The sequence below is a fragment of the Corvus brachyrhynchos genome, unplaced genomic scaffold (assembly GCF_000691975.1).
Source record: "Corvus brachyrhynchos isolate BGI_N302 unplaced genomic scaffold, ASM69197v1 scaffold544, whole genome shotgun sequence".
NCBI lineage: Eukaryota > Metazoa > Chordata > Aves > Passeriformes > Corvidae > Corvus > Corvus brachyrhynchos.
Genome location: NW_008238325.1, coordinates 3,502,049 through 3,527,134, shown reverse-complemented (window position 1 = coordinate 3,527,134; position 25,086 = coordinate 3,502,049). Strand labels below are relative to the sequence as shown.

Genomic DNA, 25,086 nt, shown 5'->3' with positions numbered 1-25,086 from the left:
GCTGTATATGCATGTTGTTTGCAAGCACCACTTTAATTCTGGTATTTCCTAGCCTTGCTTAATGCTCTCTTAGTGCTGTTCTCTGTGCTGAATTTACTTTGTTGGTTAAAGTGCTATGATAGCTTCAAGTGTATTGTTGCTTCTGTCATAGTAAAAATGGCTGTATTTTTGAAACAATGGTTCTTTTATCCTTCCAGTTTCACCGATGTCCTCTTTTTTAGGGCAGGCTGATGAGAGAAGGTGATAAATGTTAATTTAGTAATAAAAGTTCATTAATTTTGTAACTCACTACCATTTCTTTCCCGTGAGTGTAACTTCATTTCTGTGAACCAGTTGAAAATTTCACAAAGCATTATATGTCTGATTCTGACCAAGTTAGAATCATGAGAACTGTTTGTGAAAGTATCAGCTGTTTTCTCTAAATAGTAATAATGAATTCCAATTATCTTCATGTTAGCTTAAATCAAATCTTTCTCTCTGGTGTTTGCTTTAATGTTGAGAACTTCACATCATGCGACAATGCTTTTTGCTTGGAAAACCCATGAAGGATAGGTCAGGACCGGAATTCTTAGGTGTTTCTAGATTCTGAAGAAGAAAGTAGTAGTGTTGGCTATGATTTCCCAGTTAAGTCAACAGACTGTTTTCAGAAGAAATATCTACAGTCAAATGAAAACAAGTTCACATGGAACTATTTATATAAGAAGCCACGATTTGGAGGTTTTTGACAAAAAATTGCTTCATCAAACGTTTTGGATGACCTAATTGAGTTGTTTGTGAAGTACTTTTAATTACTCTAGTAAAAGAAGTTAGAGGAGTTTGGATAATTATATTATTAAGCGCATACTGTCCACTTTTAAAACTTGTCTGTTAATTATTTTAATTCTTACATCTATCTTGAAATCAGAAATTGATCCATTTCTGTTGTTTTGTGTTGCAACTATTTTGTGTAATTTCCAGTAATATCTTACTTTGAGACTGGAAGAATCTCTAGAGAGACTTAGTCATCCATCTGTGGACCATTTTTGGTGCTTGTTTTGTACCCTTGAGTATGAGGTGTACTTGATCGTGTATATTTAAATTCTGAATGTTGGGTTTTCTAGCTTGATCATGTTTAGGTGTGAGCTTTTATAAAGGGAATAAGATACTTTGTGCTTTCTGTGTTCTTAAAGAGGTTGCTTGTCCACAGTCATGTTGTAGCTCAGCAGGAGAGAAATCTGAAGTTCCTCTGTGGACAGCTGATTGTTGTGCGTCTCCAGACTGCATTGTGCCCATAGCAGCAGCACAGACAGGGATGGTCAGTAGTGACACCTGGGTGCAGAGGCCCTGCTCTGTGGTGCTGGGTTGTGGCTTTTAGAAGCGAGCACTCAGCTGGAGGTTCTTCCTGGCTGCTGGGCACTCACAGTGACTGCCACCATTCTCATGGGGCTGTTCTTGATGGCAGGGACTTTCTAGGAATTAATAATGGTTAGGGTATATGCACCTCTCTTACTCTGTGCCAAAGCAGTAAGCAAGAGGCTAGTTGGGGGAGGCTGCAATAGACCATGGAATAGAAATGGAAAATTGTCCTAAGGAGTTTTTGTTGTTTAGGTAGTCCTTGTAAAAGAAAACCAAAAAAGTAGTAGTTCAAGCACTAAAATGCATTACCTCCATTAGAAGTTCTGTTAAATAATAAACTTTAAATAGAATAAACTTTCTATGTGAAAGAGTTCTCTGTCATTCTCTTTTAAGACTGTGTCCAGCAGACAAAGGCTGTTGTCCATCCAGGTGGATCACAGCACAGAATCCCACCAAGTCTTTTTCTCTTTGAGCTTGTGTTGCTTAATCTGTCCAGCTGAACTCGGTAGGATGGGCAGATTGTAGGAGCATGATAGAGAGATGAACAGTAATTGTTGTCTCTAGAGTGCTGTAGATGGAAAGGCTGTTAATAAATGATCCAAAATATCTTAAACTGGCACTTTGGTGAAGCTGCATTGGTGGGAATTCTGCTTTAATGAAATAAAGATGATAGAATATAACATCTGGGGAAAAGAAAGTGAAAGGGTAAAGTCAGTAAAGATGTAAGAGAGAACAAATGCTAGTTTAATTTTTTTAGGGGAAGAGAGGCATGGAAGTAATCCATCCTGTATTTTGGGAACATCCAATAGGATAGAAGCCTCTACATGTAGCTCATGGGAAATGGAGGAGAAATTTGGGCATCTTGCTAGGATTCTTTCCCACCTCCCAAGTCTTTGCTCTCTGAAAGTCTCTATCCCTTTGTCAGCTAACCATTCCTCCAGTTCAGATTGCATTTCTCGACAGCACAAATGGAGGCTAAATCTCACCTTCTCACCTGTTGCTGCAACTGGTTTTGGATGCTTGACTTTACAATTTTGCTAGTGGAATTTTTACCTCTGAGTGCAGACTATGAAATTACCTTGTGTTTGTGTTATGAACTGAAAGCTCCGCATTGGATGAAATACCTATGGCCACATGGTATTGAACATTTGAGATAAAAGTTTGCAGAAACACCATTTCTTACTACGTTAAACATGATACTGAGTGGATGTTGCAAATTTGCGCCATGTTGTTCATGAATTGTGAGAGCACAGGTTTGCAGGTCCTATAGTAAGTGTGGAGGAAATTGGTCTTTCACAGACTTAATCAGTCACAGAAATTACATTTCACCATGAATCATGTTTGTGATCTAGATCAGGACTCTCATTGAAGCCAGAAGAATAATTGTTTGGAAGAGACGAGTGGAAAGTAATCTGTAATTCATTTCAGAGAGCACCGAGTCTCTGAACAGCAGTACTGGGGTGTATTATGTTGTGTTAGATTTTTCTGTGCAAGAAAGAATAGAAATGTTTAGAATTCAAACATTCTGTCTTTATAATATTTGTGTTGTATTTGATGGGACAAATTCTGTGGTTTCAAACACAAGTATGACCCTAAGCCTAATGGAATGAAATCTATTAACCATTGTAGCTAATGCACGTATTGAATTTGAGGGGGAGTTCAAAGTTCTGTTCATGCAAATGTTTGGTGTCCTTTTGTTTTGTTCTTGTTTTGTTTGTTTCTTGGGATTTTGTTTTGAGGGTATTTTGTTACTCCCAATGACTTAAGTAAGAGTGCAATGTCATTGCTCATACAAGGAAGGCATTCAGGTCCTTTGTTTATTTAATACATTTTAAAAAAATCCTTGGCAAAGGAAAAGTATTAAAATGTTTGGTTTTGTTCTCGTAACCCCTCTCCCTGCTTTTTTTTTTTTTTTTTTTTAAACTGACGAATGATAAATGAGCAATCTAAAAGCACAATCTAATCTGTTAGGAAACAAGCCCCCTCCATTTTCCGACACAAGCTGTTGGGGTTTGCTCCTGGTTTTGTTGTACATTTATTAGCAAAGCAGAATTTACTTCCTTTTAAAGTCATGAGCTTGGGAAGTGCACCTAAGCAAATTTTACATAATAGTTATGTCACTTGTTTTTAAAGTTCTCAAAAATGCACATGCTTTCCAGGAGATCAGAGCTGCTGCCCAAGGCATGTGTCACATTGGAGCGTCTCTGAGTTTCTCGGAGGTTGATAGAACTGGTTTTTCTTAAACTTGGTATCACATTGCTTTTGCAAGTGTATATTTGGAATACGTACTTTTAGTGGAATTATTCCAGGTACATCAGGAATTTTGCTGATTTGGATTTATGCTAGAAGAAGGGAAGTTTAAAATGTGTCTAAGGATGATTAGTATAATGTAGAATGTTCATCCCTTTGTACCCCTTGCATTGGTTTGTGGTGCCTAAAGCCTTTTGAAGTCTTGCTCTTAAAATTTTTGTAGTTTATGCATGCAGTCCCTCCCATGGAGGTTACATGCTTCTAGCAAAAGGAACTTCTAAAGTAATCATAATAACTAAGATTATTTGTTTCTCGAGGTATACATTGAATAACATTTTGCACACTTCTTTAGCAGAAAAGTTTTAAGTGATCAAGAGTCCTGAAAAATGACACAGGAAAGTATTTGCTGTGTGCTTTGACTCTGATTCTTTTTTTGCAGGTATTGAATAAAATATGCTGTTGTCAATAGGAATGCTGATGTTGTCTGCCACTCAGATATACACTATTGTGACTGTGCAGTTATTTGCCTTCCTGAATCTTTTACCTGTGGAGGCAGATATTTTAGCAGTAAGTATAATAATATTTTTCTAAATGGATGAAATCTCTATAAAATTGAATCATCTCTTCAACTATTCTATTAATGAATCAGTTAATAGAATAAATGCTGTATCAGGTTGCTTGGAATGGAATTGCCTTAACAGTTTACTTCAATAAACAATAAGTTGTACATTTTCAAATGGGTTTACAGATGATTTGTCAGGTACCATGACAGTGAAAGCACCTAATTCCCATAGTCATTTACAAAGGTCCACTCTGACCAGATGTCCTGTAGACTGTTATAACCCTGTTAAAAGAATTCCATGCTTTGGTTTAGACAGCAGTTTAAGTTTTGGTGATGGGTGCTATTTTCTAGGGTTACTGAAAATAAATAAATTATCTTCTATGGCTAGTGTAATTTATTTGTGTGTGCTGGAGGCCTTGTCAGTAAGAGTTTTTGTGTATATTACACCTAGATGTAATTTTTAAGTAGCTGAAGATACCTGCTGTCATTAAGGAAAGTAATTTTTGGGTGTGTAGAATTTGAAATTATGAGGTTAATAAACAGTATAATGAACACAGATCAGTGGTAAAAGCTGTTGCTGTGCTGTTTATTACCAATTCAATATATTGTGGCATTTTAAGGAGAAAGTTATAAATGTCTTTGTAGGATAGAGCTTAAGCTACTGAAATAATTAAACCTAATTACTGTAGGCTGCTTGTTCCAGTGATATGGAGAAGAGTTGTTAATGTCATACCAGTTTTGGAGAACAGAGTGACAAACTCTAGGAGACAAATATTAAAATAAAAATACTTAAAAGTTTGCGGTAAAGTGGGGTTGATGAAAACTAAAGCGTGTTATTTGGATTCTCAGGTTGTTACTATTGTATAAATGCTTCTTGTAGAAACAATATAAAGAAACAATGCAAATAGATAATTGCTTTATTATGGCACTGACACCACCATTTTATTGTGAAATTTTAAACTGTCTTCCTACGGTAAACACAATTTCCCTTTCCTCCCTTTTCTCTGTCACCAAGCCTGTGCTTCCTCTTTTCATAAAAGCTTAACTTTTGTTCTTGCTTCTTCCTCTCTTAGAAAAGTTATTTAAAGCAAAAGAAACAACCCACCCCAACATCAAAAAAGAAAAATAGGGCATTTTGGAAGTTTAGTTTGATATTTTTTTTTTTTTCTACTTAAGCTTTTGCGTGTAGTATTCTAAAATAATTCCATGTAAAAACAAAGTGTCTTTTCTTCTTGGATATTTGGAAGTTGCAGATTTATTGTGAGAATATCTTGAAGGCAGAAATGAAGAGATGAACTAGACACTAAACTTCTATACAAAGAAGCCAGTGGAATGCTTAAGAGATGCTCAGAAGAGGGAATGTTTGCACTGTGTCACATGGAATTGCTGGTGTACAGATCACTTACAGTCTTGAGAGATTTCACGGTTTAATGATTATCCCTTTGTTAGCAAAATTCTTTCCAGAGTTTTGGGTTTGCCAAGGAAAGAAGTTCTTTTCCCTTTTAATTTGGGAGCGGTTTTATGCTTCTGTGTTCTCGTATAGTTGCAGCCTCAAAGGGTCATGTCTGTGTAAAATGCTGTTATGTGCATGTGAGACAGGATTGGTTATTTTGTAGAAAAGGGGTAAAAAGAAATAGGTTTGTGATGAACTCCTGGCTTAAGTGGGGGCTTGCCAAGTGATTCAAGGGAAAACTGACAGTAGCATGAGCTCAGGACATTTTGAAGAAGGTGGATGGAAGAAGGTGGTGCACTGGTGCTCTCTGTGGTGGAAGGTCAAGAGGAGAGGTTGTGTGGAGCACATTGGTTACACAGAACAAAGAAGCTTCCTTGAAATTTGGCTCCATTCCTACCTCTTTTCCCTCAAAGTTTGTGGGAAGAAGGCTCCTTCAAAATGTTGCTCCTTTGGAAGACTTCAGATAAATCATGGCACTGTTTTTCTCTGAACTATAATTTGAGCTCCCTTGTCTAAGCCTGGCTTGTAGGAAACATCCCTCTGGAGCAAACACGATCCTTACGTGGCTGTTCTGTGTGACAGCTGGATGATATGATGAATAGACAAACACTTCTGACTTGCTAAACTGTTTAATTAAACAGCTGATGCACGTTCAAGTCAGTTAACTGTAGAGTTCACAACTTTTGCAGGAAACACTTTTTTTTAATGAAAAAATATACCATACATACGCTTAGCACTTTTTTTTGTGTGAATTCTGCATTGGTCAGGCATGTTATACAGCCAGAGAAGATGAACAAAGAAAGGGGGAACAAAGCTTCCACAGATTTGAGGTCTTTTACAGTATTTTTCTGTTTTAAAATGAAAGCTCATAGTTATTATAAAACAAAACCAAAGAGATACTTTTCAGCTACTAATCCGAATGTATAGCAGGGAATTGGGAAGGGATGGCATAGGGAGGCTATTCTTTGTCTACAGTGAAGCACCTCTTAAAAGCTGTTCTTCCCTGTACACCAATGAATTCAGGGCAAAACACCCACCACCACCATCCAATGAAAACTCCACATCCAAATGTCCCAGCTCTTCAGATTTTTGCTCGCTTGGTTTGTTAGTAGTTTCTGTTCTGCTGATATGATGGTATTTGAATTTTAGGCAGTAGAAAGAAAAATTTACCATATAAATAATTCAACAAAATATCTGTTACTTACTTTCTTGTTTTGACAGCTAGATAAGAAAAGAATGATGTTACCATATGAGTAGAAATAGGTGGAATAAACAATTTTGTGATTTCATTGACATGGTCACAGGATGTCCTATGTCTGATAAATGTTTTAATCTAAAAAAATACACAGTGTTGTTTGGTTTTGTTTATACTTGTTAACTATTTCTGTCTTGCTGGAAACCTAATTTTTTTAAAAAAATTTTTCTCTTAGTATAACCTTGAAAATGGAACCCAGACTTTTGATGATCTACCTGCTAGATTTGGCTACAGACTGCCAGCAGAAGGCTTGAAGGTAAACATATATATCTATCTATCTATATATATATATATATCTTGTGCTGGTATAAGCTGGGCTAGAGTTTATTTTCTTCTCAGTGTCTGGTATGGAGCTGTGTTTTGGGTTTGTGCTGAACACAGGTGATAATATAGAGATGATTTTGTTGTTGCTGATTATACAGAGCCAAGGTCTTTTCTGTTCCTCCTACTGCCACACTGGTGAGGAAGTTGGGAGTGCATGGGAGTCTGGGAGAAGACACAGCCAGGACAGAGGACCCAAAAGGATCAAAGGGATATTCCAGACCGTATGACATCATGCTCAGTATATAAAGTGGGGAGAAGAGAAAGGAGGGGACTTTTGAGTATGGTGTTTGTCTTCCCAAGTCACTGTTGTGTGTGATGGGGCCCTGCTCTCCTGGAGGTGGCTGAACACCTGCCTGCCTGTGGGAAGCAGTGAATGAATTCTTTGTTTTCCTTTGCTTGTGTGTGTGGCTTTTGCTTTTCCTATTAAACTGTCTTTATCTCAACCCACAAGTTCTTTAGCTTCTACCCTTCCCATTCTCTCCCTGATCCTGCTGGTGGGGGAGTGAGTGAGCAGCTGCACGGGGCTTGAGGACTGGATGGGGTAAAACCCCCACAATCCTTTTTGGCACCCAGTGTGGGGCACAAAGGGTTCGGGATAATGACAGATTTGATTGGGAAGTGCTAGATTGAATTTGAATGTTGAATATATATAGAGAGAACTGTATCTGCTGAACGTTTCCTCCATAAGCTAGAAAAGATAAAAATTAAAGGAATGTAGTTCAAGGAAAAATAAGGACAGAAATTATTAATCAGCTGCTCAAACAAAACAAATGTGCAAACAGATGTTGCCTGTGAATAGGCAGATTCTTTTCCTAAGAAGAGGATTTTGGTAGTCTTTGTCTACTTAAGGAGAATTTGTTGAAAATTTTTAACGAATTAATTAAAAATAGGTAAATAATGGAAATCTAAGGTAAGTTTGGTAGACTGCTGTTGTTTCTGTTTTGATGGCAATACTGATACATGGTGTCAGTTACCTTGCACTGGAATCAGCAGATGCCAGACTTAATTTTGTTCTGATACAATTTTTTGAAAAATGTATTTGGAAGATTCATTGTCTCCATACAGTCATATTTTGGCAAGCCCTTTCATGTTGTGAAGGGTGGCAAGGCAAGAGAGATTTCCTTACGTGTGGCCCACATTTTGTGCTGTGTAAAGCAATTGTAGCTCTGTTTTTTGGGAAGTTACAACTGTTGTCAGTTCGCTCCTCTTGTTGCATTTCTCAAGCTGCTGAATAGAGACGGTCAGGGGCTGCAGCTCTGCCATGGTGCCTGTGCGTTGTGCCCAGCACTGGGGCCAGGGGCAGGGGTTGTAATTGGTCCTGTACCCTCTCCTTACATGGTTTCATTTCAATTGCAGTCCATACCCCATAGCAGGTGAGAAGGTCCGGCCATTCTTCCAGTGCCCCTTCAAGGATGGGCTGCACTAGTGCTCTTTTATTTTACTCTGTATCAATAAGTGGGGAAAATGCAGATACACATATATGTTTTTGTTACTTTTCTGTTAGAGTGTCTTCTTGAAATAGCATCATGTTGGGCTAGGGATGCTGGGCTGTGACTTGAGAAGCGATCATAATACTGTCAAGAGAAGGCATTTAGAAAGTGCTCACCTAGTGATCATCTATTGAGTTAGCAAAAAAATTTTTTTTAAGTTTTCTTAATCCCATTTTCATTGACATGGAAAAACATGTAAGTATTTATACTATATGAAATTGTAAAATGCACCTAGGATTAGAGAAGACAGAAGTAAGATGTAAAGGTTTGCAGATGTTAATGGAACTGGAAAGGGAAAAACTATATTGACTTCATGCAAGATGATTAATGTGCAAAAACTGTCCAAGATGGATATGGCCATGGGAATACAGGTTAGGCTGTATCATTATTTTGTGCTGGATTAGAAATTCTGAAGACCCAATGTCTTCTGAAATGCAGCAGCAAGAATGTTTTGTGCAGCAGGATAATTACTTTTCGTGTCGTGGTGTGGTCAGTACCTTCACTTTGAACACAGGAAGATGTGTAGGTGGACTGAGTGAAATTAACAGGAGAGAGATTAAGTTGAAAGGAAAATGGGAAGGAACTGTGAGAGGTTAAATAAATGTATCTTCCTTAGACAGTGATGATAAGGCACATTCTGCTCTTTCTGGGTTCTGCTAAGGTAGTAGCTGTCCAGACATACTGGTGGCAGTAGTAACTGGTGTGAAGGCTTTTATTCCTTTTATTTCTGTAATGTAAGATAGAGGAGGTAGAAACTAAATTGTTTAAAAATAAACTACATATGGTGATGTTAACACTGTGAACTGGTGTCGTAGTCCTGTTGCTTAGAAAAGTACTTAAAAGCCAGATGAATATCCAGTTCAGTTGTAGTCTTCACATTCTCTGAGGCTGTTTGTTGCTGAGATTATGCAGCTGATGCTTTTTGGTGTGTTGTGCCGAGTTCAGCACCAAGGGGCATGCTCCTTCTTTCTGGCTGCCTGACCTGAGGTGCTCTGCAGTGACAGGAACCATTTGTTTCCTTTAGAGTCACATTTGTACAGTCAGTGTTAGTAAGTTTGTTCATTTTGGATAAAATGTATTTTCTCTTCCACTCCGGCAATTGAAACACTTGTCTGCGAGAAAGGTGGTTGTGTCTGGCCATCCAGGCAGTTTAGGGCTTGTGGGAAGTTCAGGCTTCCTTACTTTTTTTTGCTGTGGAAGTGGCTACATGGAATCAGTCATGCGGCTGTGATTTATTTGTCTTGCTGTCCCTTTGAACATTGTATGAGGGTTTATGACTGAGATCTATATGCTTTTACAGCTTAGAATTCGTATACAAAAATTTAGGCAGACCACCTTGCAAATTCTGGAGAAGGGGAGTTTGTATATACACCCCTATGGAGACCATTAATAGCCCGTGAGGGCAGGGAGTTGCTTTTGTGTTACGTCTGTCTGTAGCCGTATGGCCCCAAAACTGCCTCTGCAGCATTATTAATGTTGCAGTGTTGAGAGTAACCACTATGCAAAAAAAAGAAGCTGGTGTTAAGGTAAAAGGGTGGATCACTCTTTATTTTCACGTTGCCCTTTTAATCCCAAAGGGTAATGAAGTACTGTGAGAATTGCTGTAACTCAGGAATTTCTCTGCAGTTCCCCTCAAGAAGGCTTCGTTTCCATGTCCAGTGGCTGTTATCATGGGGAGAAGGTGTGTTAAAGCTGTGTAGTTGTTTACTGACTATATGGAGAATCAGGGGGTGATTAAGTGATTTACCCAAGTAGTGAGCCAATTTAATACACCAAAAATAGATGTAAGGAGCTTTGATTCTGACCTTTTTAACTGTTAGAGAGCTCTGTGTCTTAATTAAGGTAGATGTCATCACATGTGTAGAAATGGAGTTTTAGACCTGAATATTATACTAAAACTTTTTCTTTGCATTAAGGTTTTAATTACTTTTAAAAATTGCTATGATATTTGTTACAATAGGATGCAAATGGTATACTCTTTCAATGCTTGTGATGAAGATTTATTAGTATGCAAGTTGTAAAACACAATCTGTCAGATTCTATGGTAACTGGTACCAAAGCATAAATGTAAGTACTCCTCAGTTAAATAGTTCCTCGATTATAGACAGTTAAGAATGTATGGTAGCATTAAGGACAAGATGGTCCAATCATAGCTGGCCTTTGGCTTCTGTAGATGCATTTCTTGATCTGTAACACGGTGTTGTGTGATTCGTGTAAAACCTCTCCATAGAATGCAGTTGGTTCCCCAAGGGCCAGCCTAGTTAAAGTCGAGAAAAGACTTTGCATGGAGCCATGTGCAGTGAGTCCAGCAGTGTGTGCTGTATGAATTGGGGAACCTTAGCAACCTACATTTGGCTGTCAGCAACTCAGTTTAAAATTTTCAGTGGTTATTGCTTTAGATTGTTACAGACTTTGTAGTGTTGTGCCTGTCACCATGAACTTGGCAAAGAACAAGATTGCTGGTGCAGCCACTCTGCCAAAAATTATATTATTGCAAAACTAAATTCCTCAAAACAAAATTTCTTCTCTATGTTTTAATTAAACTTTATGAATAACATATTTTTAAAGTATAAGATTATATATAAAGAATTAAAAGTACGTTTAAACTGATGGTTCATATAAATATACACTGTATATATATAGACTATCATACATATTTGTGTATGTGTATTATGTTTGTGTATATAAACTGTATATAAAAACTTACACATATTCTATATATTTAAACTGACAGTTAACTTGTACATTGATATGCAATTATGTATTTATTATATATATTTCTAAACAGCTGATGACATCTCTATCTAAAGCTGTCGGTGAAAACTGAAAGCTTAGGATATATCTAGACATGTAGCAGTAATTTCTTCAGCCCACAGCAGTGCAAGTTCTCATGATCTTTATTTGCATGAAACACACTACTTACTTTTTTTTTTTTTTTTTTTTTTTTTTGCAATTTACCTCTCTTTAGCTATATGATAATTTGCAAGTCTGGTAGGAATATTCCTCTGTAAAATGCTGTTCTGCTGCATTAGTGTTAGAGAGGGTATTTCATGTGAAGGGTAGGCAAAACTTCTCTGGGTGTCCAGTCTGGATTTTTCTGTAGTTTGGTATCACAATATGTTGTGAAGAGACTTAACAAAGGGGAGACTAGTTAATAGCAACCTAATAGTTAATTAACTAACATTAAGCTAGCTAATCAAGAAGCTCCTTCTCAGGTGATCTAGAGAGCTGACCAAGGAAGCAAGCCCATTCTACCAAGGGGAAAAGGGCCAGCCCACTCCCTTCAGAGTTTGGACAGGCAGTGCTGTACAATGTGCCTCGTGTGCTACTGGCACTGTTGTGTGTGGCAGTACGGAGTAGTTCTGGCACTGGGGAGGAGGGCTGAAGGGAGTAGTCAGCCTTGAAGTCGCAGCATTGGGGAGTGGAACTCATGCCGGCACATCCCATATTCAGGTGAGCGTGCTTCCTGTGAGAGAAGCTGTAGAAGTTTTCAGCAGATGTAAAGTGTGAGGTTATGAGAGTTTCTACTTCGACATTTTCAGTGGTGGAGAGCTCAGCCACCTAAAAACAACTGAAAGATTGCTTCAAAGTCGATATTGCCAGAATTTCCTACTTCTGTGAAGCTTTCAGCTGTAGCTTATTGAGTGATCTTTTCTTATCACAGCAAACCAACTATTTTGTATGCTAGGTTGGTGCTGGGGTCATACATGGAACTTTGCTTGTGTTCTGTTGTTAATTGGTGAGTTCTGAGTTTGTGTTGGTGCTTCTTAGGCCATTGTACTTCTGATTTCTTGATTAGTCTCCATATGTCTTTGAATAATAGTTACACTATATTAATGTAGTATATGCCATCTTATTGTATCTTGCGTTACACTGCAAAGTCTGAGTATGATGGGATTAGAAAAACTGTATTTTCTTTCAAACTTTCTAATTCTTTACAGACATAAAGATTCTGATGAATCAAAATACGTAATCAGGGAAGTAGCAGAAATCTTGCTATGGTATAGGACTGAGCTGATAATAAGAATTTGTTTAGCTATTGTATGAAAATGTGCAGTTTTCTTTCCATATACTTGCCTATCAACCCCCTTTTGTTAAAGAGAAATGAAGCTTCTGTTTCTGCTCCTGTTTTCTAGGGATTTCTAATAAATTCCAAACCAGAGAATGCATGTGAGCCTATAGCGCCACCTCCTCTGAGAGACAACTCCTCTGGTGCTTTTATTGTGTTAATCCGAAGGCTGGAGTGCAACTTTGATGTCAAGGTAAGATTTGATTTCCCCTCACCCTCTGTTTCAGAGGTGCTTCAGAAAAATATCTGTCACTAACAGTGGAATAGATACTGATACGAAGGGGAGGGAGAATTTTATTGTCTCCAGACAGATAAAGCAGAGCTCACCAAGTCCAGCCAATAACCTACCTGTGACTAAACACCATTATGTCAACTACACCCGAGCACTGAGTGCCGTGTCCAGTCTTTCATTAAACATCTTCAGGGATGGAGACTACCACCTCCCTGGGCAGCCCCTTCCAATGTTTTACCACCCTTTCTGTGAAGAAATTCTTCCTCATGTCCTCTGGCACAGCTTAAGACTGTGTCCCCTGGTGTTACTGATGGTTGCCTGGGACAAGAGCCCTACTCCCACCTGGCTGTACCCTCCTGTCAGAGTTGTAGAGAGTGAGAAGGTCACCTGTGAACCTCCTTTTCTCCAGGCTGAGCCCCCAAGCTCCCTCAGCCACTCCTTGTGCTTCAGACCCTTCCCCAGTTCCATTCCCTTCTCTGGACATGCTCCAGCCACTTGATCTTTAAGGTCCCTTCCAACCCTTAACATTCTATGATTTTAAAAATGCAAAATTAGAATGACTTGTGTTTGACTGTGGTTTTCTTGGAAATTAACCTGATAAAATGGGGCAGCTAAGGATGTCTTAAGAAAAGCAGGGCTCTTCAATTTGTTGTTCACTTTCGTGAACTAAAAAGAGATTCAGCTGGATTTGCTTTTGCTGCTGTGTGGTAAGTTCAGTTATGTGATAATTGAAACATATAAATTCTACGTAGACTGTAGATTGCACCTGCAGAGGCAGGTTCGCTGCATGTAATCTGCCTTCACATCAGACTTGGGAATGGCACATAGCCTGTCCTGGGGATCCTGCCACCGCGTGTGCATATGGCTCAGTGGGAAAAGAAAGGGGGACAAATGGCTACTTGCCTTTTGTTCCATGTCCTCTTTGTCTGTCTAATTGTTGTCCATACACTGACGGGACAGTATTGCTTCTGGAGACATGGTTAAAGGAACAGGTCTGAATTTGGAAGACTTCTGCATTGCCGTTGAGAGGTCTCCATAGTCAGTCCTTTATGGATTATGTCACTGGAGCTCTGTATGTAAGAATTTTTGGTTACGTTTTATATTCCGTATGTTGATAGGAAAGGGGGTTCCCACTCATTTCTTGTTAGACAAAGAGCAAAGTAGCAAGTGGATCAGCAGTTCCAAGGTGAGCATGGGTATCTGCATACTTTGTGCCCAGCGAATCCACATCTTTAGTATATTGTTAATACTCCTGCAGTATTGCATTGTATAATTGCATGCATAGTACAGCATTTTCCCTTAAAGTTTCTGCCAGAAAGTGGCATGTGTGCTGAGATGTGAGCTGGATTACCCATCAACTACTTGACCGACAGAATGCATATTTTAACAAAAATTGAAAGTTGTCTCTCTCTTTCTGTTTTATGTTGAAAATGACAAGTGCAGGTACATAGTTTTTTCTTGATTTCTTTATGTATGCACTATGGATATTCTCTGGGGTGATGCAATATTGGCCAAACTCCCAACCATGCATGTATGTTAACATCTTAAATGGATTTACCTTTTTTTTTTTTTTTTTTTTTTTTTGGTTTTTTGTAATATTGGGATTTCTCAAGGTGTCTATTCTGCATTTTCCAGTAACATTCTTCTGATGTTTGAAATATAGTCATTAGCAATATGGGAAGAGAATCAATGTTGTTGGGATGAAACCAAAAGTTTCTCAAGGTGCTCTAAGTGCTTTTTGCAGCTTGCAATGAGTTTTTTATACTGTGGCGGATGCAGTAAAAGCAATATCCAAGATGAACAGTTGTAATTTAGCTAAGTTTATGTTGGTAATAGTCACTGCAGTAAATGCCATTTACATGGACCTTGGATTTTCATTGTATTGATGAAAAGGGGAGTCTGTATTAGTAATATAACTGGTACACAGGATGTTAATAATTTTGTACCTGTAGTTATAATTTTGCACTTCTCCATGAGAAAGCTTCTTATACCCAGGCTTTCAGGTGAGATATTCCCCATCTCTAAAGCACAGAAAAGATACTGCTCATCTGACTTCATGAACTATCAAGTGGTAATTTCTAGATTACCAAAGTAAGTTAGTGCCTTTATTTTCAATTGCAATCAAATGTTTTTAACTACCCATAGAAAGTTTTAAATTCTATTTTTAATATATATAGATAGTCTGTCTGCAGACAATATTAAAATGGCTTTCTAAAAAAATAACTACATGAGTATAAGAACAATGATACAATTTTGCTTTGAAAGGTGACACTTGGTTTATAAGTGCAAATTATGTTCATATTAATCACTTTGTCAAAGTGTACCTTATCTCAGAAAGCAGACTTTCACAGTCACTGTATTTGGAAGCAATATTCTTTCCAGTAAGTATTTTGTGTGGCTTACAGGTCTTAAATGCCCAGAGAGCTGGATACAAGGCAGCTATAGTTCACAATGTTGATTCTGATGACCTCATAAGCATGGGATCCAACGACAGTAAGTACAGGTATCACTTCTTCTCTCCTGTTTGAATATCATTTCACCGACTGGAAACAGCAGCACCACCAAAACCCCCTCAAAACCTCAACCACAAAACCACCACCACAAAAACAAAAACCACAACCAAACTAAACAAAAAACCCAGAGAAATCCTCCTGCTTTTAACATTTAGTAACAGGAGATATTTGCATAGGAACAAATACATTGACTTGTGCCTTCTCTGAATGTTTCTTTTAATTTTCCTTCAAATTTTAGTTCAGGTGTTCTGGGCTAGATTTATATTACTGATGTGGAAAATAGCTGGTGTGTTGTTAATTAAGTAGAAATATAGGAAAAGTAGAAAACTCACATTTGGAAGGAAAAACTTTATAATATGATATTTTAGTATTTAGAATCATGGAACCCTTTATAATATGACATTTTAGTATTTAGAATCATAGAACCCTTTAGGGTGGAAAAAACTTTTAAGATCATGAAGTTCATCCATGATAGTCATTCCAGTTTGTTGTTGCACTGTTAGGTACATCTTCCTGTTCTCTGGACAAATGGATTCTAGTATATCATGTGCACTTACTTGCAGTTTTTCAGTTGGAAAAAAAGTATTTAAAGACCGATGCACCATTTACTATTTGGTTCTTGTGTTAGCTGTTCCAGTTTTAACCTTCATGGAGTGAATATGTTCAGAACATCTTGAAATCTAGTCAGAATGTTGGATTTGTTCTGTGGTATGAGCTTTGTGTTTCTAGTGCTGTTACTGCTTTCTTTGTGGCATTTCTTTATTTTGTCCAGTTTTTCAACTTGTTCAATATGGAATAGGAAAATAAATTTTTTTCCAGTGGAAATGCCATTGGGTAAAGTAGGAATGAACTTTGACAAACTAAATGGGAGCTGAGTAGCTCAGGCAGTTACATGAAAGGGGGTTTAATGAATTCTCAACCCATGTGAATCTTATTTTCAGATTTCACTGAGTAACCAAAATGTAGAACAAGTCCGCAACAAACACAGACCTCATAGTGTGAGGTACTGTTCAGCCATGTGTGCTTTTGCCTTGGGGAACCTGACTGCTTTGAGATGGACTAAACTCAGGTTACTTTGAGCCTTAAATGCGAAGCATTAGGGGGAGAATCAGTATAAAGTGAAGCTGAGGAGAAGGTTTTCTAGAATATGGGATTTATCTTTCAATAAGTTTTCATTTATTACTACCTTCACTGGTAAACAGAGAAGGCAACAGTTCATCCAGTTTCTTGGGACTGAAATAAAGATGTGGGACTTGTTAATTTTCTTCTTTCTTCTTTTTGACCTTATCTAGCCACAGTTGTTTCCAGTATGTTTATTTATGTTTGGGGTGAAAAGGAGGGAAGACAGATTAATTAAAACTTACAGAATCAGATCACAAAATCATGTAAGTTTCCAGAAATTCTGGAAATCAATGGAACTGTGTGATTTGCTTGAATATGAGTAAAGAATGGTGTTCTGGTTAAAATTATGATCCTCTTCTGTCAACATATTTTGGTTTTATGCTCCCTTTAACTATTCCATTAGGAATTTTGATTTTTCTACCTGCAATAAATTCCCTAGAAATTGTGTAGGAAAAATAATAGTACTTACATGAAGTAAAGCTGTAACATGCATGTCCATTGGTCTCTATGTCACTATATGTCTTCCTGTTGTGATAGCCTCATAATGTTCAGGTTGTATATATTGAGTACCCATAGATTGTCCATGTAATAATAGTTTTATTTTCCTGCTTTTTTTTATACAGTTGAGATTTTAAAGAAGATTGACATTCCTTCTGTCTTTATTGGTGAGACGTCAGCTAATTCTCTTAAAGAGGAGTTTACTTACGAAAAAGGGTAGGTTAACTCACATGCAGCTGTGTTACTCCTTGCATTAGATCATTGTCTCTTTTGAATATTTGTGGCCTTAAAATAGGATGTTAGGATGACAGAGGTTATAGGTGTTCCAGGTGAAATCTTGTGCCTGAGAGCAGCCTGTCATGCTTTAGTAAATAAGAATGATTTCACTGTATCTTTTGATAGTCATGTTATATTTTTTTCATTCTGCTGTCAAAGCAGCCATGAGGTGGTTTTCCTAGTTTCTCTAGATTTGATTGAGGTCAGTAAATAGTTTTAACTCAAAAAACAGTTTTATCCTTTTACTTAATTAGCTTTATATTGTGTGGGTATGGACTGTATTTTCTATGTTGTTGTGCACAGGTAGGATTCCTGTAGTGTGTCTAATGACAATCTTTTGGGTTTTTTTATTGTATTTGTTCACTTGTTCATTAAATTCTCATTAATTTAGAAAGTGTTATCTCTTCCTCCCCACAGTGGCCATGTTGTGTTAATCCCAGAGTTCAGTCTTCCTTTGGAGTACTACTTAATCCCTTTCCTAATAATAGTAGGGATCTGTCTTATCCTCATTGTCATATTTATGGTAAGTTTCTTCTTCTAATAATATTTTTTTCTTTCAAATCATCAGGGAACTGTCACACACTGAAGTTAAAGGAAAGTATACAGTAAAGGAAGAGTGAAGCTATGTGTACTGCACATATCTGTACCATGCTTACCTGTAATCATTTAGTTCCTCAATAAAACAAACAGGTGCAGAATTTTGTCAAAGGAATATCAGGAGCCTTTTGGATGTTCTCCCTAGCATGTAACTGCTTATAGGAATTGTCCTCACTGTCAATCTTACACTCCATGAGTGCTTGCTTTTTGGCCCCATACAGAGTGACCTGTCCTTGTACTCTTGTACACCGAGGGGATATCCCGATTTACCAAATGTAATAATCATTAGTCCCCACTGTTCCACAGTGCAGGGCTCACTGCTTTGTACTGCAGATGTAGTTACAAGTGTGTGAGCACAGCGCCTCACAGCACAGCGCATAGATCTCAGCACATGCATTGCCTGTAGAGGTTCTCAGTTGGGACATCTTTTCTTGAAATGGTAAGATAGCATAGCTACATATTATTTCAGGATACTTAGCATCCCATTTTTTGTGATCTGTGCCCAATTTATTATTTTACCTTTTAATAAAAAGAAAATAATGCATCAACTGTTCTATAAACAATTACTTAAAATATTTTTCTGCATTAGTATTTTTTGCACTGCAAGTTACATATTTCATTGACAATCCTGGGCATGTTTGGGCCGATTGCAATTGCAGCAGCTCTCTGAAAACAAAGCAGAATGATCACCTAGAGATGAATTTTTTTTTAGCAAAGCTTTTACTGTCTTTTTCAGTGTTCTGCTGGACAAAACCACCCCATTAAAGCTAATTGTGTACACAGGACGATGGGTGAGCTGTCGAAAGGGTCAGGCTCAGGGAGCTGCAGTGAAGGGGGTAACACCTGGCTGGTGGTTGGCCGTCACTGGTGCTCATCAGGGTTCAGCTTTACAGCGAGTTCTCTGCAGTGTTGCTGTCAGCAACCTGGACAGAGGAGTTGAGTACACACTGAGTAAATTTGCCAAGGATACTAAACTAGGAGATGCTGATTCCCTGGCGTATAGAGAGGCCTTCACAGAGACATCTCAATAGACTAGAGCACTGGACAATTAATTAGTGCAGTGAAATTGATCCCAGGGAGGTTCCAGGCTGGATTTGGTCCTCATTCGTTACTAATTCTGTCCCTGCCTCTTTGAGACAATCTTGTTTTTAACTAGGAGATTCATGTGAGACTCTGATTGTTACTAAGGATCTGGATTACACGAGAAAAACTGCAGTTTGTGCATACAGTTTATTGTTCAACTGTGGTGAAAGAGTCTGAACGAGCAGTTTAGATTCAAGTATCCTTTGTTTGTTTGCTTGTCATCATATTTAAAAAAGAATGTCATATCACAGGTGCTAGATTTAGAAATTGAACAGAAATAGCATTAGGGACTACTAAGAAAATGGAAATAGAATCTTTGTTATAGTTATTTAGAGAGCTTGGTATTACTAGTTATTTAGTTATTTTAGTTATTTAGTTATCTCGGTATGGGATAATATAACATGTAACAATGACTCAAAGCAAACCTTTTACTCATCCCCAACCTACTATTTTAGATAATATGAAAACAGTTCTGATGAATGTGGGACTAATTCTCTAAAACAGCTGTAATTATCTAAATCTGTAAGGAAAACTATTCAAACTTACTGAATTGTGTTTTGCTGTGTAAATATGCTTCCTGCTTTTCACAGGCCTCAGTAGAGGATTACAGCAATGGCCATTATTTTATGGAGTATGGACATACCTTTTTCTTTCTCTTTCCTCCAAAAAAACCCCTTGTGTATTCTCAGTTCCAAGTGCCATGTTTGTGGAGAACATCCTTTAGGCTTGTTTGGCTTCATCCTTACGTTCAGGCAATGGAAGAGGTTATTCTATGTTAGCTGGGGTTCCCTTTTGACCAACTTACTGCATAGCTTCATAAATCAAAACTTCTATTGTATTTTTTATTGGTTTAACATACTGTTCATGTTATCTTATGTCTGTTTCCAGATAACAAAATTTGTTCAGGACAGACACAGAGCAAGAAGGAATCGACTTAGGAAGGATCAACTTAAGAAACTTCCCGTACATAAGTTTAAGAAAGGCAAGTGGATCATTCATTGTCTAACTAATTGGACCCTATTGTTTTTAACACCAAAGACCCTCTAAATCAAAGGCATATTAAGTTTCAGAGGTAATTTTGAGTACACTTTAAATAGATAGTAGAGTTTGGAGTGAAAGCATACAAAACATTTGGCTTGACCCTGTTCTTGCTGAAATAGAGGAGTTCTAATACTTCTTTAATAGGAGCAGTGCAGACTGTGGCTGAGCATAAAAACATTGCTTAAAAAAAAATCAGTGCAGAAATTGCATTAAATTTCCTTGTACTCCCATTACCAGTGACCACAGCAGCCCCTCTGTTGCAGTATTTCCTTTATTTGGAACTGCCACTTCCAGTGCTGCATCCAGCTCTGGAATCATCAGCACAGGACAGATGTGGATCTGCTGGAGGGGATCCAGAGAAAGCCACGAATATGCTCTGAAAGCTGGAGCCCCCTCTGCTCTGGAGCCAGGCTGGAAGAGCTGGGGGTGTTCACCTGGAGAAGAGAAGGCTCCAGGGAGTCCTTAGACCCCTTCCAGTGCCTGAAAAGATCTGTCTGATAAGAAAGGTGGAGACAGACCTTTTTACAGGGCTTGTTGCAATAAGACAAGGGGTGATGGTTTTAAACTGAAAGAGGGTGGATTCAGGCTAGATAAAAGGAAGTAATTTTTTTACAGTGGGGGTGGTGACACACTGGCACAGGTTGCCCAGAGAGCTTATTGGCTGCCTTATCACTGAAACATTCCAAGGGCAGGCTGAATGAGGCTTGGAGCAACATAACCTAGCAAAAGATGTCCCTGCTCACTGCAGGGTAGTGGAATAGATGATGTTCCAACTCAGTCTATTTAATGATTCTATAATTATTCATCTGGAAACTGGTAAATACTAGTGACATATAAGTTGCCTGATATTGTAGAGTATAGAAACAAAGCTATCTTGAGGGTGTAATTTCTTTACCTTCCTAGAGGAGCGATCCTTTCAGTCAATCACAATACTTTTGTGAGGGCAAGAGCAATTCAAATTTAATACCAAGATACTCGCTGTTGCGAACATCTCTGTGGCAAGTAGGGAATGCAGTAACAGAAATATATGCAGTTGGCTTTCTGCAAAGTTCCAGTCAACAGGCCTCATTTTGAGTAATTCCACAGAATGGAACATAGACTGTATAAAAATCTGTTTTCTACACTAAAAGGGTTTTGGGGCAGTTCCTGTATTGTGGTTCTTTATAAAATGGTTTGTTTTGGTCACACAAAAGTCAGTGGGAGTTGAGAACTCATATATGATGTCTTTATAACAAAGTGAACACAGCAGAAAAGAGTCATTTACTGTGCCTGTAATATGATCGGTAGCAAGTCTGAATGTTCTGAAGAAAATAGCTCAGATGTGAACTGGTATTACAGAATTTATCCTCATAAACATATATATTATTTCCAAGCTGTCTTAACTTTCACCTAAATGGAATCTAGGCCAGGACTGAAATGATTTTTAGATCTGAAATGCAATGAAATTAAAGAGTGTAGCCTTTCACTCTTGAAAGAAAATGTCATAAATTCAGGGAAAATTTAGGGAAAAATAAATGGAGGAGTTTTTTTCTACACTGTAACTTTTGACACTCAATTGTAATGAGTGGTGAGGTATCTGATAAAGAATCCAGAATTTGGGTGTTGTTACAACCACAAGATTTTAAAAAACGGAAGTGGTTTTGTTAGGTGTCAGTGTCAAAGAGGAGCTCAACTTCATACAGTTGTCTTTGAACTACTTAGTGTACACATGGGTAAAAAGCCCAAACCTATGACAAATAGTAAGCTGCAAGAGGGCATGTCATTTTACGTAAATGCATATTTTCAGGTATCATGTGTGTTGGCTTTCTGTGTACGTATATGCAGATACATGTGATTGAGCAATAGTGGGTGACAGGTGTGTCTCAATGACTTTTAAAGAGCTTTGTCTCAGTAAGTGGAGTTCTGCAGTTTATTATGTATGCCTAAATTGATTATTTTTTTCCCTGAAAATGGGATTATAAGTGGTCTAATTACTGTTCATTACTGACCCGTCTGTGTGACTGCACAATTCGTTATGGTTTAATAGAGAAAACATAACAGAAACTCTGCCAAAGTCTCAGATGTAGTTTTGCATTTTGCATTGCTCAAACCACACATACGTGTGTGGGTAGGTAATTCTGTATTTCTGAAAATATTCTTTTTTATTTATATGTGCCAAGTAGTTAGAAGGTAATTTTGCTTACTAAATACTCTCCATACACAGTTTATTTAGCTAAGATACTTTATTTTGCAGCTATGTCCATACTTCATTTTTTCATGATTCTTTTGGTGGTTCTGAGTTAGCTTCTAAATTAGAGTAATGGGAGTTTGAGAAAAAGATATCTGAAAAGTGTCTGTTTTAGAAATTAAATTAGATCTTGAGGGGCATGTGGTCATGGAGCTGAAACAGCTTGGGAACTAGTCCAGGAGAAAGAAATCCTGGGTGCCAGTGAGGGCCCGTGTCCCTGATCTCAGCTGCTGTGTGAATCTGCCTCCCTTCCCCAAGCCACAGGGAGAGAAGGGACCTGGAAATAGCACCAGTTAATTGCAAGTGTGATGACCTGTGGGAGGTGAGGAGTAGGTGGACTGCAGCGGATGGACACTGTGGCCGCTGCTGGAGCAACAGGGACAAGGGTTTGTCGGACATTGCTTTATGGTGAGGGCCTGGACTGCAGTGTTGGCGGGAGTGGGAGAAATACCTGTGGTGGCAGGAGTAGGAGGAATATCTGTGGTGGCAGGAAACTTTACCTGTACCTACCTGTCATAGACACGAGTGTGAAGTTCCACTGCTGTGTCATTTTCTTTTGAGGGTGCTGCTGTTCTTGGCCAGGGGATGCCCTGGGGAGATGAGCCTGCTTGAGAATAGCTGTCACTTTCCGGCACTGTTCTTTGGATTCCCCCAGAGTACTGCAGGATGTATCTGGGGTGTCCAACCTTAGGCAAGGTGGGCCACACCCCCTTTTTTCCCCTGAGGCGCTGTCCTTGGTGCCTTCCCTTGCTGCACAGTGTGTAACCAGGGCACAGGCACCCAGCACCACGTGTTGGGCAGATAACTGCCCATGTGATGAGATGGACTAACATGAAGTGGAGCACTTGAACCTGTGAATGTCCAGTCCTTCAACCAGACCTGTCCATAAAGTGATGGGAAAGCTGCTGCCACATGTGCTTACCGCCATGTGATGGGTACAGACGGGCTGGGCCAGGCTGGTTGTTCTCGGGGTTTGCACACCTAAAGAACACTTCATGGTCAGGGGAGCATGCAGCAGGAGCAAGTGGCTGCCTCAGGGGACATCACTGTCCAGCACTGCACTAGGACAATCAGGATCAGCTGTGTGAATACAATGCTCATGGTGTAATGGGAGAAGTACCATCAGGAGAAAGTAGCAGCACCAGATGGGTCTGAATTCAAGAGGTATATGAAAGAAGAGTTCACCAACTTTTGCAGACGTTAAGGAAACTTTCCTGTCTGACCATTCAGTTGCAACTCTGGGAGCCCATTTCCATCTCCTTCCAGATGCTGTTCTCTTAGGAATTTGTGTCACACATCTAAAGCCTTGATGTAAAACTAGATTTAGGGAAAGGGGGAGGTTTGTCCCATTACCAGAATTTCTAGCTGAGTGTCCTGAAAGGCTGATTCAGAGTATCACTGTTGCAGTGGTCAAGTTTTATTTTCACCTCCAACCTGATGATTCCTGATCAGATGATGGTCTTCCCCCCACTCCCCCCACACCTTCAGCTTCTCTCTGACCATGGGATTCTTTCTCTGTGGTGTTTATAGAGAAGGCTGAATCCTCTTTCAGCCCTCAGATGGCTAGGTTTAAATTATCAGGCTCTTAAAAATTATTTTCCTTGCATAGTAGTTTCTCTGCTATGTGATCATAATCTTTCTTTGTTTCTTTTTAAATTAATCTTTGAGGGATGTGGAGGGCCATGTTAAGGACTGAACAGTACTTAGACCTCTGGGAGGACTGCTCTAAATGTGTCCTACTGCAGCAGTTTTCTTTTTCCCGTTTGTATTATCACATTAGGAATACTAGTGATCAATCACTGCACCCTGTTTCTTCTCAAATGTTTATAACTGATGAAATCCCAGCTAAAAATTCCCAAGGATGTAACTTGCGTCTTATAGTACTAAATTTAATTCATGTGCCATTATTCCAGACTTACAGATTTCTCTCTACTATCCCAGATGCCCTCTGGATAATGGCTAGTTAATCGTGTCTTGTATATCTGTAACTGATATGCGCCTTGGGTGTGTATCAATACTGCTCCAAAGCAGTTTTGTAACAGGACAGTACCAGTAAGTTTTCTCCAGCCTAATGAGCTTCCAACACTACCAGGAACAGCTTCCACTTACCAGCTCTCTCTGCTAATCCTCGCTGCCTTTACTTGACCAGGAGCAGTCATGTCACATACAGAACTTTCCTGGCTATTGTGGCAATGTCCAAGGAGAGAAGATGTGCCATATTTTTTTAATTCTGGAAATGGCCTACCTTCCTTGTGACCCTGCTAGGTTTGATCCTGTTTTCTCATTACTTATGTATCTTATAAAGGGCACTCATGAAGTGCCCTAACCTGTGTTATGGGCTGCTCTGGATAGGGCACTCTTGTCCCTTTCCACAGAGCTCATATGTACTTCCCAGAAGAGAATCCTGGGTGCAGAGAGGTAAGGAAGGCACCAAAAGGTTCAGGACTTTGCCTGGAGAGAGACAATCCACGTGTTTTGAGGAAGAGGGTTTAAGAACCAAACCATGGAATTTTATTTGTTCTCTCACTGCGTTGTTCTGCTTGCTGCTGTTTGGTCTCAAAACTTTGATAGGAAGCAATGAATGAATTCCTTATTTTTCTCTGCTTGTGTGCAGCTTTTGCTTTACCCATTGAACTATCTTTTTCTCAAAAGTTATCTCACTTTTCTCCTTCTGCCCCTTTTTTCTGTCCCTTGGGGGAAGCGAGTAGCTGGGCTGAAGCCACTGCAGGACTGGAGCAGGTCTGGAGGCCAGTGTCTTC

The 25,086-nt window shown here is 38.8% G+C and overlaps 1 protein-coding gene across 1 annotated transcript in view; it reads left to right on the top strand.

Annotated features, from left to right (window-relative positions):
- Positions 1 to 3,989: 3,989 nt before the first annotated feature.
- RNF13 (ring finger protein 13) overlaps positions 3,990 to 25,086 on the top strand; it is a 24,623-nt gene continuing 3,526 nt past the window's right edge. Inside the window, exons 1-7 of the mRNA XM_008633774.2 lie at positions 3,990 to 4,152; positions 7,031 to 7,111; positions 12,806 to 12,931; positions 15,376 to 15,463; positions 17,229 to 17,319; positions 17,797 to 17,902; positions 19,948 to 20,041. Of these exons, the coding sequence (XP_008631996.1) occupies positions 4,039 to 4,152; positions 7,031 to 7,111; positions 12,806 to 12,931; positions 15,376 to 15,463; positions 17,229 to 17,319; positions 17,797 to 17,902; positions 19,948 to 20,041 (700 nt within the window). The 5' untranslated portion in view covers positions 3,990 to 4,038. The remainder of the gene's footprint in view (positions 4,153 to 7,030; positions 7,112 to 12,805; positions 12,932 to 15,375; positions 15,464 to 17,228; positions 17,320 to 17,796; positions 17,903 to 19,947; positions 20,042 to 25,086) is intronic.